General features: G+C 54.3%; 1 protein-coding gene across 5 annotated transcripts; it reads left to right on the forward strand.

Moving 5' to 3' along the window:
- The first annotated feature begins 3,087 nt into the window (after positions 1–3,087).
- Positions 3,088–10,239, forward strand: TMEM72 (transmembrane protein 72). Of its 5 annotated transcripts, none has more exons than XM_068688811.1 (5): positions 3,259–3,400; positions 6,698–6,764; positions 7,187–7,250; positions 7,962–8,101; positions 8,278–10,239. In XM_068688811.1, exons 3-5 carry the CDS (start codon positions 7,240–7,242, stop codon positions 8,736–8,738), a joined length of 612 nt encoding a protein of 203 aa, XP_068544912.1. In that variant the 5' UTR covers positions 3,259–3,400; positions 6,698–6,764; positions 7,187–7,239; the 3' UTR covers positions 8,739–10,239. The 5 variants fall into 5 exon arrangements, with proteins under 5 accessions (XP_068544914.1, XP_068544912.1, XP_068544910.1 ...); XM_068688809.1 differs by having other exon boundaries at positions 3,265–3,400; positions 7,179–7,250; XM_068688810.1 differs by lacking the exon at positions 7,187–7,250 and having other exon boundaries at positions 3,265–3,400.
- The last annotated feature ends 1,238 nt before the right edge of the window (positions 10,240–11,477 follow it).

Raw genomic sequence — 11,477 nt, forward strand, 5'->3', positions numbered from 1 at the left:
GGGATGTGCCAACTCGCTGGCAGGCATCCCAAATTCATTCGCTGCCCTCGGCTGAGCTGCTCAGGCATTGCTCCATGCCCCGGCTTCCCTGTGTCGGGAGATGTGTCGGAGCAATAACAAAACCAGGAGCATTTCTTCATGTCAGCACAGTGCTCCTGCTGGCAATGCCATCAGGTGTCACATGCAGCACATCATGGCATGGCCTGTCACGCTTCCCTAGGGCAAACAATCCCCTGCCATCACCCTCTCACCCCTCAGGGCTCCTGCAGGGCTGCCAGGCATTGCTGTCTCCCTGGGGGACAGGTCGTCTTAGAGATGTTTCTGCAGGGGGAGCCAGAGGGATGGAGGAGTTGGAAAAAGGGAGATGGAGCCTGTGGCAGTTTGGCCAGTGATCCCTTGGAGGTGGGATCCAACCGTCCTGCATGGCTCGTGGCACTGCCCCAGGGTGGCACCAGGCGCTGGGGCTCCACAGGCGGGTCACCTCGTCACACCACCAGGGGTGATGCAGAGGGGAAGCGAGCCAGAAACCTTCTTTGATTCCCAGCAGGGACAAATATCTGAAGGTACAGCACCCAAAACCCTGGAGGCAGAGGCCGTGGTGCCCCCAGGCCCCCTGACAGAAGCTCTGCCGCAGAGCTCTGGCAGCATCACAGTTTCACAGGCCAAGGTGCCTGTCGATGGCACAGACGTTGAACAGTGGCCTTGGTCACAGAACGGCTGTGGTGGCTGTGCCACTGCTGAATTTCTAAAGCGAAGCGTGGGGTGGGAGAGATGAAGGTGGGGACTAGCATTGCTATGAAACCCTGACATAAAACCCTCCAGCTCAACCCATACATCACTGGGAGCAGCCTGTAAATGTGAATCCTGGCTGGCAGCCAGTGTGCAAATGGCAAGCCTATGTGCAAAGAAAGTGGCTTAATGTGCAGTGGGGACCTCTGCTATCAAGCCTCCCGGAACAGGCTGTGCTAGTGCATAGGCTTTGCACTGTTGGTTACAGGTTATTAATCCCCTGTAAGGTCATAAGTTCTCAGTCCTCTTCCGACTGCATAAACTCACTCCTAAAAGCCGCACAGAACCCCCGAATGGCTCAGAGCTTCATTGAGGGTACCATCTCCCCACTGGAAAGGAGGCAGAATGACCAGAGACACCTCTACTGAGAAAGGTCAGGTTCATGTGAGGATGCTTCACAGGAGAACTAGTTAAAAAATTCCTAAATGGAGGGAAGGAACTGCTAGAGGAAAGTTGGTAAAAAGCCACCTGCGGACGCCTGTACTGCTCACGCCATGCCCCCTCCTGGGCACTCGAGTGAAAAGAAGCAGTAGTGCACCCCTGAATAGCGAGTGGAGAAGTCACCTGGGCCAGGAGACTCCTCGGGCAGTGGACAAGGACCCTCAGGAAGGCTGATTAAGCCCAATCCCATGACAGAGGTTGGGCAATAGCTAAGGGAATGATGGAAGGTTTAAATTGTTAATGTATTAATCTGCCTCTCCCAAATGGATTCTGTTCCTCCATTACCACCCCGCCCACAATTTTGCATTTATTTTAAACCCTGGGGCTTGTTCTTGGCAAGAAAGGAAACCTTGCTGTCGAGGGCACTCAAAGTCATTTTGTTTCGGGGTGAGACCTCCAGGGTGACCGAGCCCAGTGTGCTCCACCACTGGCACTGGCAGCAGGTCTCCTACCAGGGGAGGTGCCGGGGACCACAGAAGGGTGGGCAGGGAGCCCCTCTCTACAGAGCCAGCGGCTGCTGACACCTCCCAGGGCTGCAGTTTCTTCAAGCCTGGGCTAGTGGCTCTCCACAATCCTGAAAGACTCATTGCCTTCCTATGGTCTATGTACCTAAGCCATTTTCTAGCTTTTGCGTTTGTAAATAAACACCTGAAATTCAACGCATTGATGTTAAAAACCAAACTAAAGCAATATGAAGACAGTAAAGAAAAAGGCACCCAAACACTTTGCAGTCTCAGGGCTTTTAAGCCAGCTTGGTGATTTCTGGAGCCATCGGCAGCAGGAGTGCAGGGGGCATCCCCGAAGGCAGTGGGGAGGGAATGGGACACCCCAGCGGGGTCTGTTCAGATTCAGGGGGCCGCGCCTCTGGTGTGCCTTTGTTCTGTCCATCCCTCTTGAAAAGGAAGTGCAGACACACCACTGAGTCACCCATCAGCTGTGAAATCCCTAAAGTCCTACTTCCTTCAAACAGGCGCCATGGTGTGGGCAGAGGCCACAGGAAAGGAGAACACCCGTGTGCGGGGCCGGTGCTGAGTCTGCACGGGCAGAAGGCAGGGCGAGGGCAGAGGCTGCAGTGACTGGCCCCGCAGGTGGACTCATTGCCCTGTGAGCCCGCAGCCCCGCAGGAACCAGACGTACGTGCTGCCCACAGGGGACAGGATGATCTCTGTCTGTAGCAAGGGTCTGGAGCAGGCCAGCACTGGCCCATCCCAGTCTTCATGCCAAGGGCTGCCCCTCTCCAGAGGCAGTGTCCTGAAGAGGCAAGCCACGGACCCTGATGCCATCTACTAAAGCCAAAACAAAGAGGCCAGAGTGTACATGCACAGCCCTCCTCCTCTGCCCCCACTCCACGAGTCAGGACACTCGTGGAACCCCACTGCAAATGGCTGTGGGGCTGCTGAACAGCTGGGTGACTGCAGTACAGAAATAATGAAGTTTCCAAAAAGACAAATAGACATCTCTCCTTCCATGGCCAGCCTGGCTCTATAGGACCCTTGGGAACAGGTCTGACCTCCTCGTTCCTGTGGTTGCACACCTGCCCTGACACAGCACCACTCACAGGCTGGCAAGCAGCACCCACAGCAGGGGATCAGCAGCAGGAGACAGTGGGGCCGGGGCACCCTGGGAGCCCCACGATCTGCCAGGAGCCTGCTGCTCTCTTGCCAAAAGCAAGCACCACCATCCTCACAAACAGTTAACCTGCCAGGAGCCGCACAGCACTAATGACTTCACATGCATGTAATCAGCTTGGGCTTCCAGAGCTGCTGCTTCCAAGCAGGAAAGGCCACGCGTGCACCCCAGGTGCAAATGCTCCCAAAGCCGCACCCCCCCTTACCAATCATTAATCATCCCCGGGCCAGCAACCCCGGCAAGCGAGGAGGAAAAAGCCAAGTGTCCGCAGCCCTGGAAGCAGTGCTGACCGGTTCCCAGCGGTGGCAGCTTGCTCTCCCCCCGGAGGCCCCGTGGAGGTGGCTGGTCCTTCGCAAAGGTCACCCTGCCCTGTGCACAGAAGGCTCTGCCTGCAGCTGGGCGCCGCACACAGCAAGAGGTCTGAGGAGGGAGCTTCTGCCTGGCTGGCATTGCCGCCTTCATCTCCTCACCATGCGGCACGAGGCGTTTTGGAGTGCCCTGGAGTATGCCTGCCGATTGCTGGGCATCTCCACTGCAGCAGGTAGGAGCAAGCTCTCTTTTTCATTGCTGTCTTTTAAGGCACCGAGTAAGTGTCAGGACAAGCTAATGCACAAATTGGAGAGAAAACTAAATGATATGCTTGTAAATGATATGCTTGTAAAAACTAAATTATATGCTTGTATGCAGGGGGACAAGCATGATGTGAGTGGGACTGAAAAGCAAAATACCCAGGGCTGCACAAGCCGGGCAGGCTGCTCTGTGGGAGTCAAAAATGCAGGGGGAGCTCCTTGTGCTGGGATTTCTTCTGTGCCCCGGGGCCAGGCAGGATGGAGAGGTCCCAGCCTCGGTGGCACAGCCTCTGCCCTCTCTGCCCGGCTCAGGAAGCAGCTGGGGTCACAGCAGCGGTGCCAGCATCACTATCTCACCCACCGGCTGGATGTGGTGAACAGGCAGGGCAGAGGCTACAGGCACAGTGTGCTGGCTCCGCTGCTGACTCGCTGTCACAGGTCAGGGCGGGCAGCGCTCTCTGCCTCAGTTTCCCCATCAGCAAGGCAGGGATCAAAGGGTTTGGTTTGCCTCGAGGCTGGAGGTGTGAGCCAGAGGTTCCTGATGAGAGGTGTCTGGGGTACCTGTGTCAGACTCTGGGAATTTCAGATTTCAGACAGCACAGGGTAGGTCACAGCAGGCCTTCCTACCATGGCATTTCCTTTATCAGCTGCACTTTGCTCAAGTCAGGGGCCAAGTAGAAAGCACAAAGGTCTGCTGAAGAGAGCACAGGTTTCCAAGGACAGCTGAAGCCCAGCTGTAATGCTGGAGGCTGTGCTCTGCAGTGTACTTTGGAGGGCTGATAAGAGGCTGAGGTCTGAGTTCTGGAGTTTGTACGAACGCCCAGCAGATAAGTGCACATTATTATGAAGCTGCAACAGACAGGAGCCAGGACACAACTTTAACCAGCAAATGTAAACCTCTCCGTCCCCATCCCCCTCTGGCCCACATGAGCCTCATGTTGGTCATATTCACTCTTAAAGCTCCTGAGAGAAAACACGAGCTTGCTGCCATCAGAAAACTAAAGCTAGAACACAAAAATTGAAAGTAGCTTACAATTTGGAAGTGCCTTAATGGAATATAATCTCTCTCATCTGTTTTCTCTCTTTTCCTCACTGTGCATCATCTACATCTCTCTGTAGTTCTTGAAATGAGCAGTGCAGTCCCCTCTCAGCTGAGCCTCCCAGAGCACAGACATCACACACCACAGAGTACAGCTGGTCTCTGTACTTTTCCATATCTCCACTCTGATGCATTCCCAGTACCACCTGGTTTTCCCAAAGGGCCAGCAGAGGAATGGGAGGTGCCTGTGTTTTATTCCTCTGTCTGTCTCAAGGGGGTAAGAAAACAGCTTGATGCAGTGTTTAGTGCCTGATGAGGTGCATGAGGTTTATGCATGAAATGGAAACCATGCAGAAAAGAATCCCACAGGCTTTGCTGGAATAAAAGTATTAAAGGGAGAGGAGAGTGCATCAGCCTCACTAATTGATCCTGAGAAGGCCTGGCCAACTCCATAAGCTGCTTGCAAACACAGAAGGTTGCCCACAAAATGTAACCCCCTCTTCCCACAGGACCCTGGAGTGCAATGGGGCTTGTTGTGTGGGAGACATCAGACAGTCCTGCTGTCCATGGCTAGTTAGTGAGGAATAATCAAACAGCCTCACAAATCACTGCCATGTTTGGGGCATATCTGTAGTTCAGAGATTTTAGGCCTTGTGATTTCTACATCTAGGGAGAGAGTTCTTACTTATTTCTTAATTCTCAGGCTTTCAACCATTTAATTCCCAATCATGTGCCTTCAGCCACATGGTTTGGAGAAGATCCAAATCAAGGCAGCAACGAGCCCAAACAAGCACCTTGGAAACAACCCTTTGCTTTCGCAGATACTTCACCCAAAGAGCTTTGAGGATAAAGCAGAAGCTGTGCAAGATCAGGAAACCTCCCCAGGCACAGCAGGGACTCTAGCACAACAGCCAAGCTGTTGAATTCTGTGTTTGTCTGTAGGGAATGAATGAATGAATGAATTCTGCATTTGTAGGGGAGAGTATAAAGAAGGCTCCTCAATCACAGGGTAGCAAAGGACAATTCTTTGCACATAGGATTACACAGCTTGGTCCCTTCACAGCTCTCCGATGAGGCTGATTTTCCTGCCTATTCTTGGGGTTGGAGAGGCAGCCTCTGGGGAGAAGGGCAGCACATGGGTCCCATGTGTTCCCCTGGCATTTCGGAGATCAGCAGCTGCAGGTGGCACCACAAGAACCAACAGGATGACAGCATCCTGGTGGGGCTTTGTTTGGCTGGGCCAGAAGCACTGTGTGCTCAGGCACAGACCCTCGGCATTGACCCACCCCATGGGCTGAGGGACCCAGCATCACTGGCACCTGCCTCCCCACTTGTGAGCGTGGCCCCTGCTCCATGTGGGGCGAAGGCACAGCTCAGACAGTCAAAGCCAACTGGCTCCTGAGGACGTGGCCAACATGTATTGAGCAGGATCAGTGGTGATCCATCTCTCTGTAGCTAGTACGAGGCACTTCATTTCTGTGCCATTTTGTAAATACTCCTGAAGGATGTTGAAGGAAAGCTTCCATCCCATAAAGCTATTGGCCCCTAACGGCCAGTCCAGGGAAGATTTTAGCCTTGCTAACACTCTTAATCCCCCTTAAAATGACCTCCCAGTGTGCTGTGCTGGCTGGGGCACTGAGGGGATGTTCATTCCTCATTTTTAATCTGCCTGCTCCTGTTATAGCTTTTTCTGTTTGCCTAGCAAAGGATTTTAATGCCATGGCTACGGCCCTTCGCGAATGCAGCTGGCACGTTTTCCCTGACCTGCTGCTGCCCTACAGCCACGTGTGGGGTGCAGCAGGAGAGGTGGGGTGCTGGACTGGTGGGCATGGTGGGGACCTGGGCGCAGATTTCCCCAGCCTAGGAGAAGCGTGGGGATGAGGGGCAGATGGATGGGGCGGTGGGAGAGAAGTCCCATGGCAGCTGTGCTGGAGCTGGGGGTGGGAGAGACACAGGACACCGTTGCTCACCTCTTGTAGGTGCCAGAAGCTGGTATCCTCAGAGCACCTCTCCCCAGCCCACGCAGCCGCAAGGCTGTCCTGGCAGGAGTGACGCTGGGTTGGGTTCCTGGGCTGCACGTCGAGGCCAGCGCTCGGCTCTGACCCCGGGGTTCGTGTGTCAGCATGAGTCACCAGCGCTGCAGAGAAGAAATCGGGGCATGGATGCTGGCAGCCACCAGGACACCAGAGTCAGGGACTGAACTCAGCATCTTTCCTGCCTTCTCTTCCAGTGCTGATCGGCGTGGGGGTAGAAACTCTGCAGCAAGGGCAGTTCAAAAGCCTGGCTTTCTATCTGCTGTGAGTATTTTTGCCCTTCTAGACAGATCTGGTAGGGGTGCCACACTTGACCCCTCCACCATATGTAGTGCCAAACTAGCCTACAACAGCAGCAGGGAGCAATATCCAAGGCTTTGGGGAATTGAGATCTTTGTTAGGTTTCAGAAGAGTAAGCTGATCCTGTTAGAGAGAGTGATCCTCTCCCCACGCTACTTCAGACTCAAACAGGCCAGAGGTGATACTGGCTGCAAGCTGACCCCTCCTGGGTGGAAGGTCTTGGTCTTTCCTCCACAAACCCGGGCAGAGAGCGTTCAGAGCCCAGCACACAGTCTGTGTTGTGAACTGGGCAGTAAATCCCAGCCCCCTATGCTCCTTCTGCCATCTGCAGAGCATGATCCAGCCCAGCCCTGCCCCCCTGACAGCTCCACCTTTCAGTTTTTCAGGGGTTGCAGTCACTGTCTGTGAAGGCTTCTTCTTTATCAGTTTGTTCCTGGAGATGTGTTTCACGTGAGTAGCCTCTGGGCAGTCTTCTCCAGCCTTGGTGGGCCCTCTCTAAGGCAACCCGTCCTTTACAGGCAGCACCAGACCTAGCCAAGCTGCAAGTGCCACGCCAAAGGTCCTGCCCCTACTGCCATGGGCAGCACACTCAGGCAGGGGGGAGGTGAGTGGGGACTTGTCTGCAGCCAATTAAACCTGTGTTTTAACCTGAGTTTGTGCCATAATCTGCTGAGCGTCAGCACAACAAACCCTAGTCTGCAGCATCTTCTTAGCACGCAGTGTGAACTCCTGCAAGGCTCCGGGGTTGAAGAAAGAGATAGATCCCCAGAGCTCCCTCCCAGGGACAGCACAGAAATTTAAATTAAAATCTAGAAAATACTTATGCACTTCTCAGAGGCTGAGCCCTTCTGCTGTCTTGTAGCATAAACTCAAAAGCCCTTATAGCTAGGAGGCAACACCTTACCAGCTAGTAGGCACAAGCGTGCCAAGGAGAGGTCACCTGAGATGCGGACCTCTGGCAGATGAGGCCCCTGGCCTCTGCCCACCACAAGGAGGTCTCAGACTTTACTTACCCTCCCTCACCAACACACCAGTTGCACACCGGTTTCCTGGTGAACTAGAGTAAGGGTCTGAACCTTTAGGTGGGTCATGGTTAGGTCCAAATCTTCTTGTCATGCACTCGGTGCCTTATCCCACAAGGACTTCTGTTTCTCTCCCCAGATATGAGCCCGACTCCCTGGCACACGCCTGCTGGAAGCAAGCTAGGCGCCCGGGGAGCTTCCAGAAATTCCTGGGGTACACACTGCTCTCGGTGGCATGCTTCCTTCATCCCGTCCTCGTCTGGCACGTCACCATACCCGGTGAGAAGCTTGTGCTGGGGTGGGGAGGAGTGCGGATGGAGGAGGAACATGGTCTGTTGGGGGCAGTGGACCAGAGATGGTGGGGATGTGTGGGATGCTGAGCTAGCTGGACCAAACACTGCTTGGCTAGGACTTCGCCTTGGGCCAGCCCTCAGCCACTGTGCCCTTCTCCCCAGGCTCCATGCTGGTGCTCACCGCCCTGGCCTACTTCCTGCTGAGCAAGAGGAGCAAGAGCCCGGAGCACAAAGAGGCACACCCCCAGGCGGGCCAATACGTGGATCCTACAGCCACCACAGCAGCCTCCACCATCGCTGGTGACACCGAGCAGACATACACGTTCCACGGAGCCCAGAGAGAGCAGCACCGCTCGCTGCTGGGACACATGAAGAGCATCCTGAAAGGCAGCAAGGACAGGAGCCTGCCACCAGCAGTCCCTACCCAACCAGAGGCCCCACCAGCTCCTCGCAAGCAAGTTCACTTCCAGGAGAAGGTGGTGCAGATCATCCCCTCTGTCAGTGAGAGCCTGGATGACATGGAGAGCGAGACTGAGGAGACCACATCAGACACAGCACCTATCCTCACCCCTCCTGATGCCCCTGTTGTTCTCACTCCCCTCAGCTCCACAGGCCTGTTTTGAGGGCTCACCAGCAGCAAGGACGGGGCAGACACACTTCTGGTGCTGGTGTCCCTCCTTGGGCAGCTGAGGGACCCTGTGCCATGGGCAGCGCTGCCGTGCAAGACAGATCACCGCAGGCACCGCCATGGGCCAACCCTGCAGCCACTGAGGAGGATGAGGGGTGAGGGGGTACAGCACCCATGCCCCAGCATGGAGGGGTGGTCATCCCTGCTCCTCTGCCTTCCCTGCTGTGGCTGTGACAACCCTCCTCCAAGGGGCTGCAGGGCAAAGTGGTCCTGTATGTGGGGATGGATCCGTGGTGGTCCCCAGCCCCTGTGACACCATGCCAGGTACAGGCCATGGGCTTGCAGGGGACAGTAAGGTTTCTCCACCCAGGGAATCTTTCTCCATGGATTTATACACGGCTCACCTCTGTGTAACAGCACTACACGCCACAGCACAGCAGCAGCTCCTGCCTAACACCACAGCCCTAGCATCTGCCTGTCTCAAGGCAGAAAGAGGTAGCACCATCCTCCCTGAGCAGCCTCTGTGAAGGGCAGCTGTCTTCTGCCTGTCCTCACTGTGCTTGGAGGAGCTCAGGGAAACTTGGAGGCACATCTGGGGCTGGCACCTGCTAAGTGTCCTCCCCCGAAACACACTCTGGGCCCAGCAGAGAAGTCACCTCTGGCCTTGGAGACACCTGCCTGGGGCTTCTTGGTGTCCCCTGCCCAGACAGCACTTGTGAGTTTGAAGAGCTTTGGGATGCTGTAGCAGCTCAAGTTACAAGGTTCAGTGCTGTGTTGTTGGCACAGCAGACTGTGTGCAATTCCCTGTGCATGTTAATTATGGGCCCCAGAGAGCAAAGGCAATAATAAAGTGACAATGCTGCTGCACCGGTCCCCTCTACGCCAGCTCTTCCCTGAACTCTTCACCTCTGCCTTAATCCTCCCATATTTTCTGCCCTTTGAGTACCATTTACCTATCATCATGCATTTCTCTCCTGCTCAACCCACCAGGCAGCACCTGTCACCTCTCTGGGGCGCTCCCTTGGCAGTATGGGGGCAGCCAAACCTGGGCTCCTGTCTCTGCTCCTTGCCCCCTGTAGAAAGGGCCCCACAATTTAATCAGTGCCTACAGATACCCTCACCAAGCCCACCTCATCAACGTCAGGCAACTCTTTTGGCTCCACGTGGAGAAGAGCTCAGGCAACTGGGATTGCTCTGACATGGATGTGAGGCCACGTTGTCACCTCTGCTGGGACAAATAACCGTGACTGCTCCAAGCCCAGACACAGAGCGCTGCGGTGAGCGGTGTTTAGGAGGGAATATCTCTGAGACTTGCTTAGACTGATTGTAAAGCAGAAGCCAGTGGGGCTGGATGTTTTTCTTGGAAATACATTACTTTTTCTTTTTAAATGCTCAGATCTCTGAGTCACAATCACCACGTCCATTTAGGAAAGCACTCTATTTTGAAGGGAAGTGGGAAAATGTGAAGTTACAATCAAAAGGCAAATGATAACCCAGTGCTACATTTTAATAAATTCTGATTAAGTTGGTCCTGATTTGGGAGACAGATGGGGAAGAAGGCAGAAGATACTGACTCATAATGTTTGACTGCTTGTGTTTGATAATGAGACTCTGTCCTCAAAAGCAGCTTATGAATGGTCTCATGCACTCAGTTGTTCCTACAACCAGACATGAACAAAAAACTTGTTGTATCACCGACATTTGAAATGCTAGCTGCTATCAATCTGTTCTATACGTGATGCACAGATTAGAGATCTCTTCCTTCCAGCTGCACAAATTAACCCTCCACCCCAAAATTGCATGCTAGGGAAGAGTCACGTACACATCCGCCTTCACAGAGGTTTAGTCTCCTCCTGCACCTGCAATGCTGTCTCCAGAAAATTGCACCAATTCACAGCCTAATGCCACACCACTGATAACAGCAGGCCCAGGACCTATCCACAGCTCCACCCTCAAGCTAGGGTATTCAGCACAGGAAGAAATAAAAATCAAGATGTTTTCTGCCAAAGTAGGTGGTCAAACAACATACCTGCACCAGCAAAGGTCCTAAGCCAGCCATGCTAACAGGGCACCAATCCTTGCCCGCTCTGCCCCAGGAGGCTGTGCTCAGAGCTGACTCTCCGACTCTATCACACATCTACACCAATTCTCATTAGCAGGCTCTACTTCCTGCATCATCCAAGGCTCCTCTTTGGCCATTGCATAACTAATTATATAAGCAGAGGCAGGGGTTATCAAAAAGGCAGAGCTCCTCAGAGATCAACCAATCTGCTGACGAGAGAAAGATCACATTCATGCCACTGCCTCTTTAGCCCCGAGCAAAGCGCTGGGGCAGCCTGGGTGTGGACAGCCTCTCTGCAGCCAAATTTCACCCATCGGCCCTCACCCAACCAGTCCCACACTTCAGACCTGTGGGGCAGCGGGGGCAGCTGGCCAGGGGAGCAGCAACGGGGTGAGAGTGCCTGTGGCACCCTGAAGTGCGTGTTGGGGGCAGATTTCATTGTGCTGTGAAATGTGTATGTAGAGTTCGTAGTCATTAGTGTCTGCAGAAGCAGGCGCTTCGGTGCTCAGGATTGTCTTTTGAAAGCCAGCGGTAGGTTTCCTTTGGGAAGTGGGGCTGGGGGGAGCTGCCAGTGAGCCAGTTGTTCAGCCTTACTGGGGCCAGCCCTGGGCAGGGTCTTCTTTTCCTATCCCACCACCCTGGTTGCTTTTCTTGCCTGCTCCCTTGTGTTGG

Source organism: Anas acuta, chromosome 7 (assembly GCF_963932015.1).
Source record: "Anas acuta chromosome 7, bAnaAcu1.1, whole genome shotgun sequence".
NCBI classification, from domain to species: domain Eukaryota; kingdom Metazoa; phylum Chordata; class Aves; order Anseriformes; family Anatidae; genus Anas; species Anas acuta.

Bases quoted from the DNA above. Each gene is read 5' to 3' on its own strand.
- TMEM72 (XM_068688809.1), top strand. From the start codon at position 3,331: ATGCGGCACGAGGCGTTTTGGAGTGCCCTGGAGTATGCCTGCCGATTG. The intron at 7,251-7,961 runs GTGAGTAGCCTC...TTCTCTCCCCAG, and splicing joins TTCCTGGAGATGTGTTTCAC to ATATGAGCCCGACTCCCTGG. The intron at 8,102-8,277 runs GTGAGAAGCTTG...CCTTCTCCCCAG, and splicing joins CTGGCACGTCACCATACCCG to GCTCCATGCTGGTGCTCACC.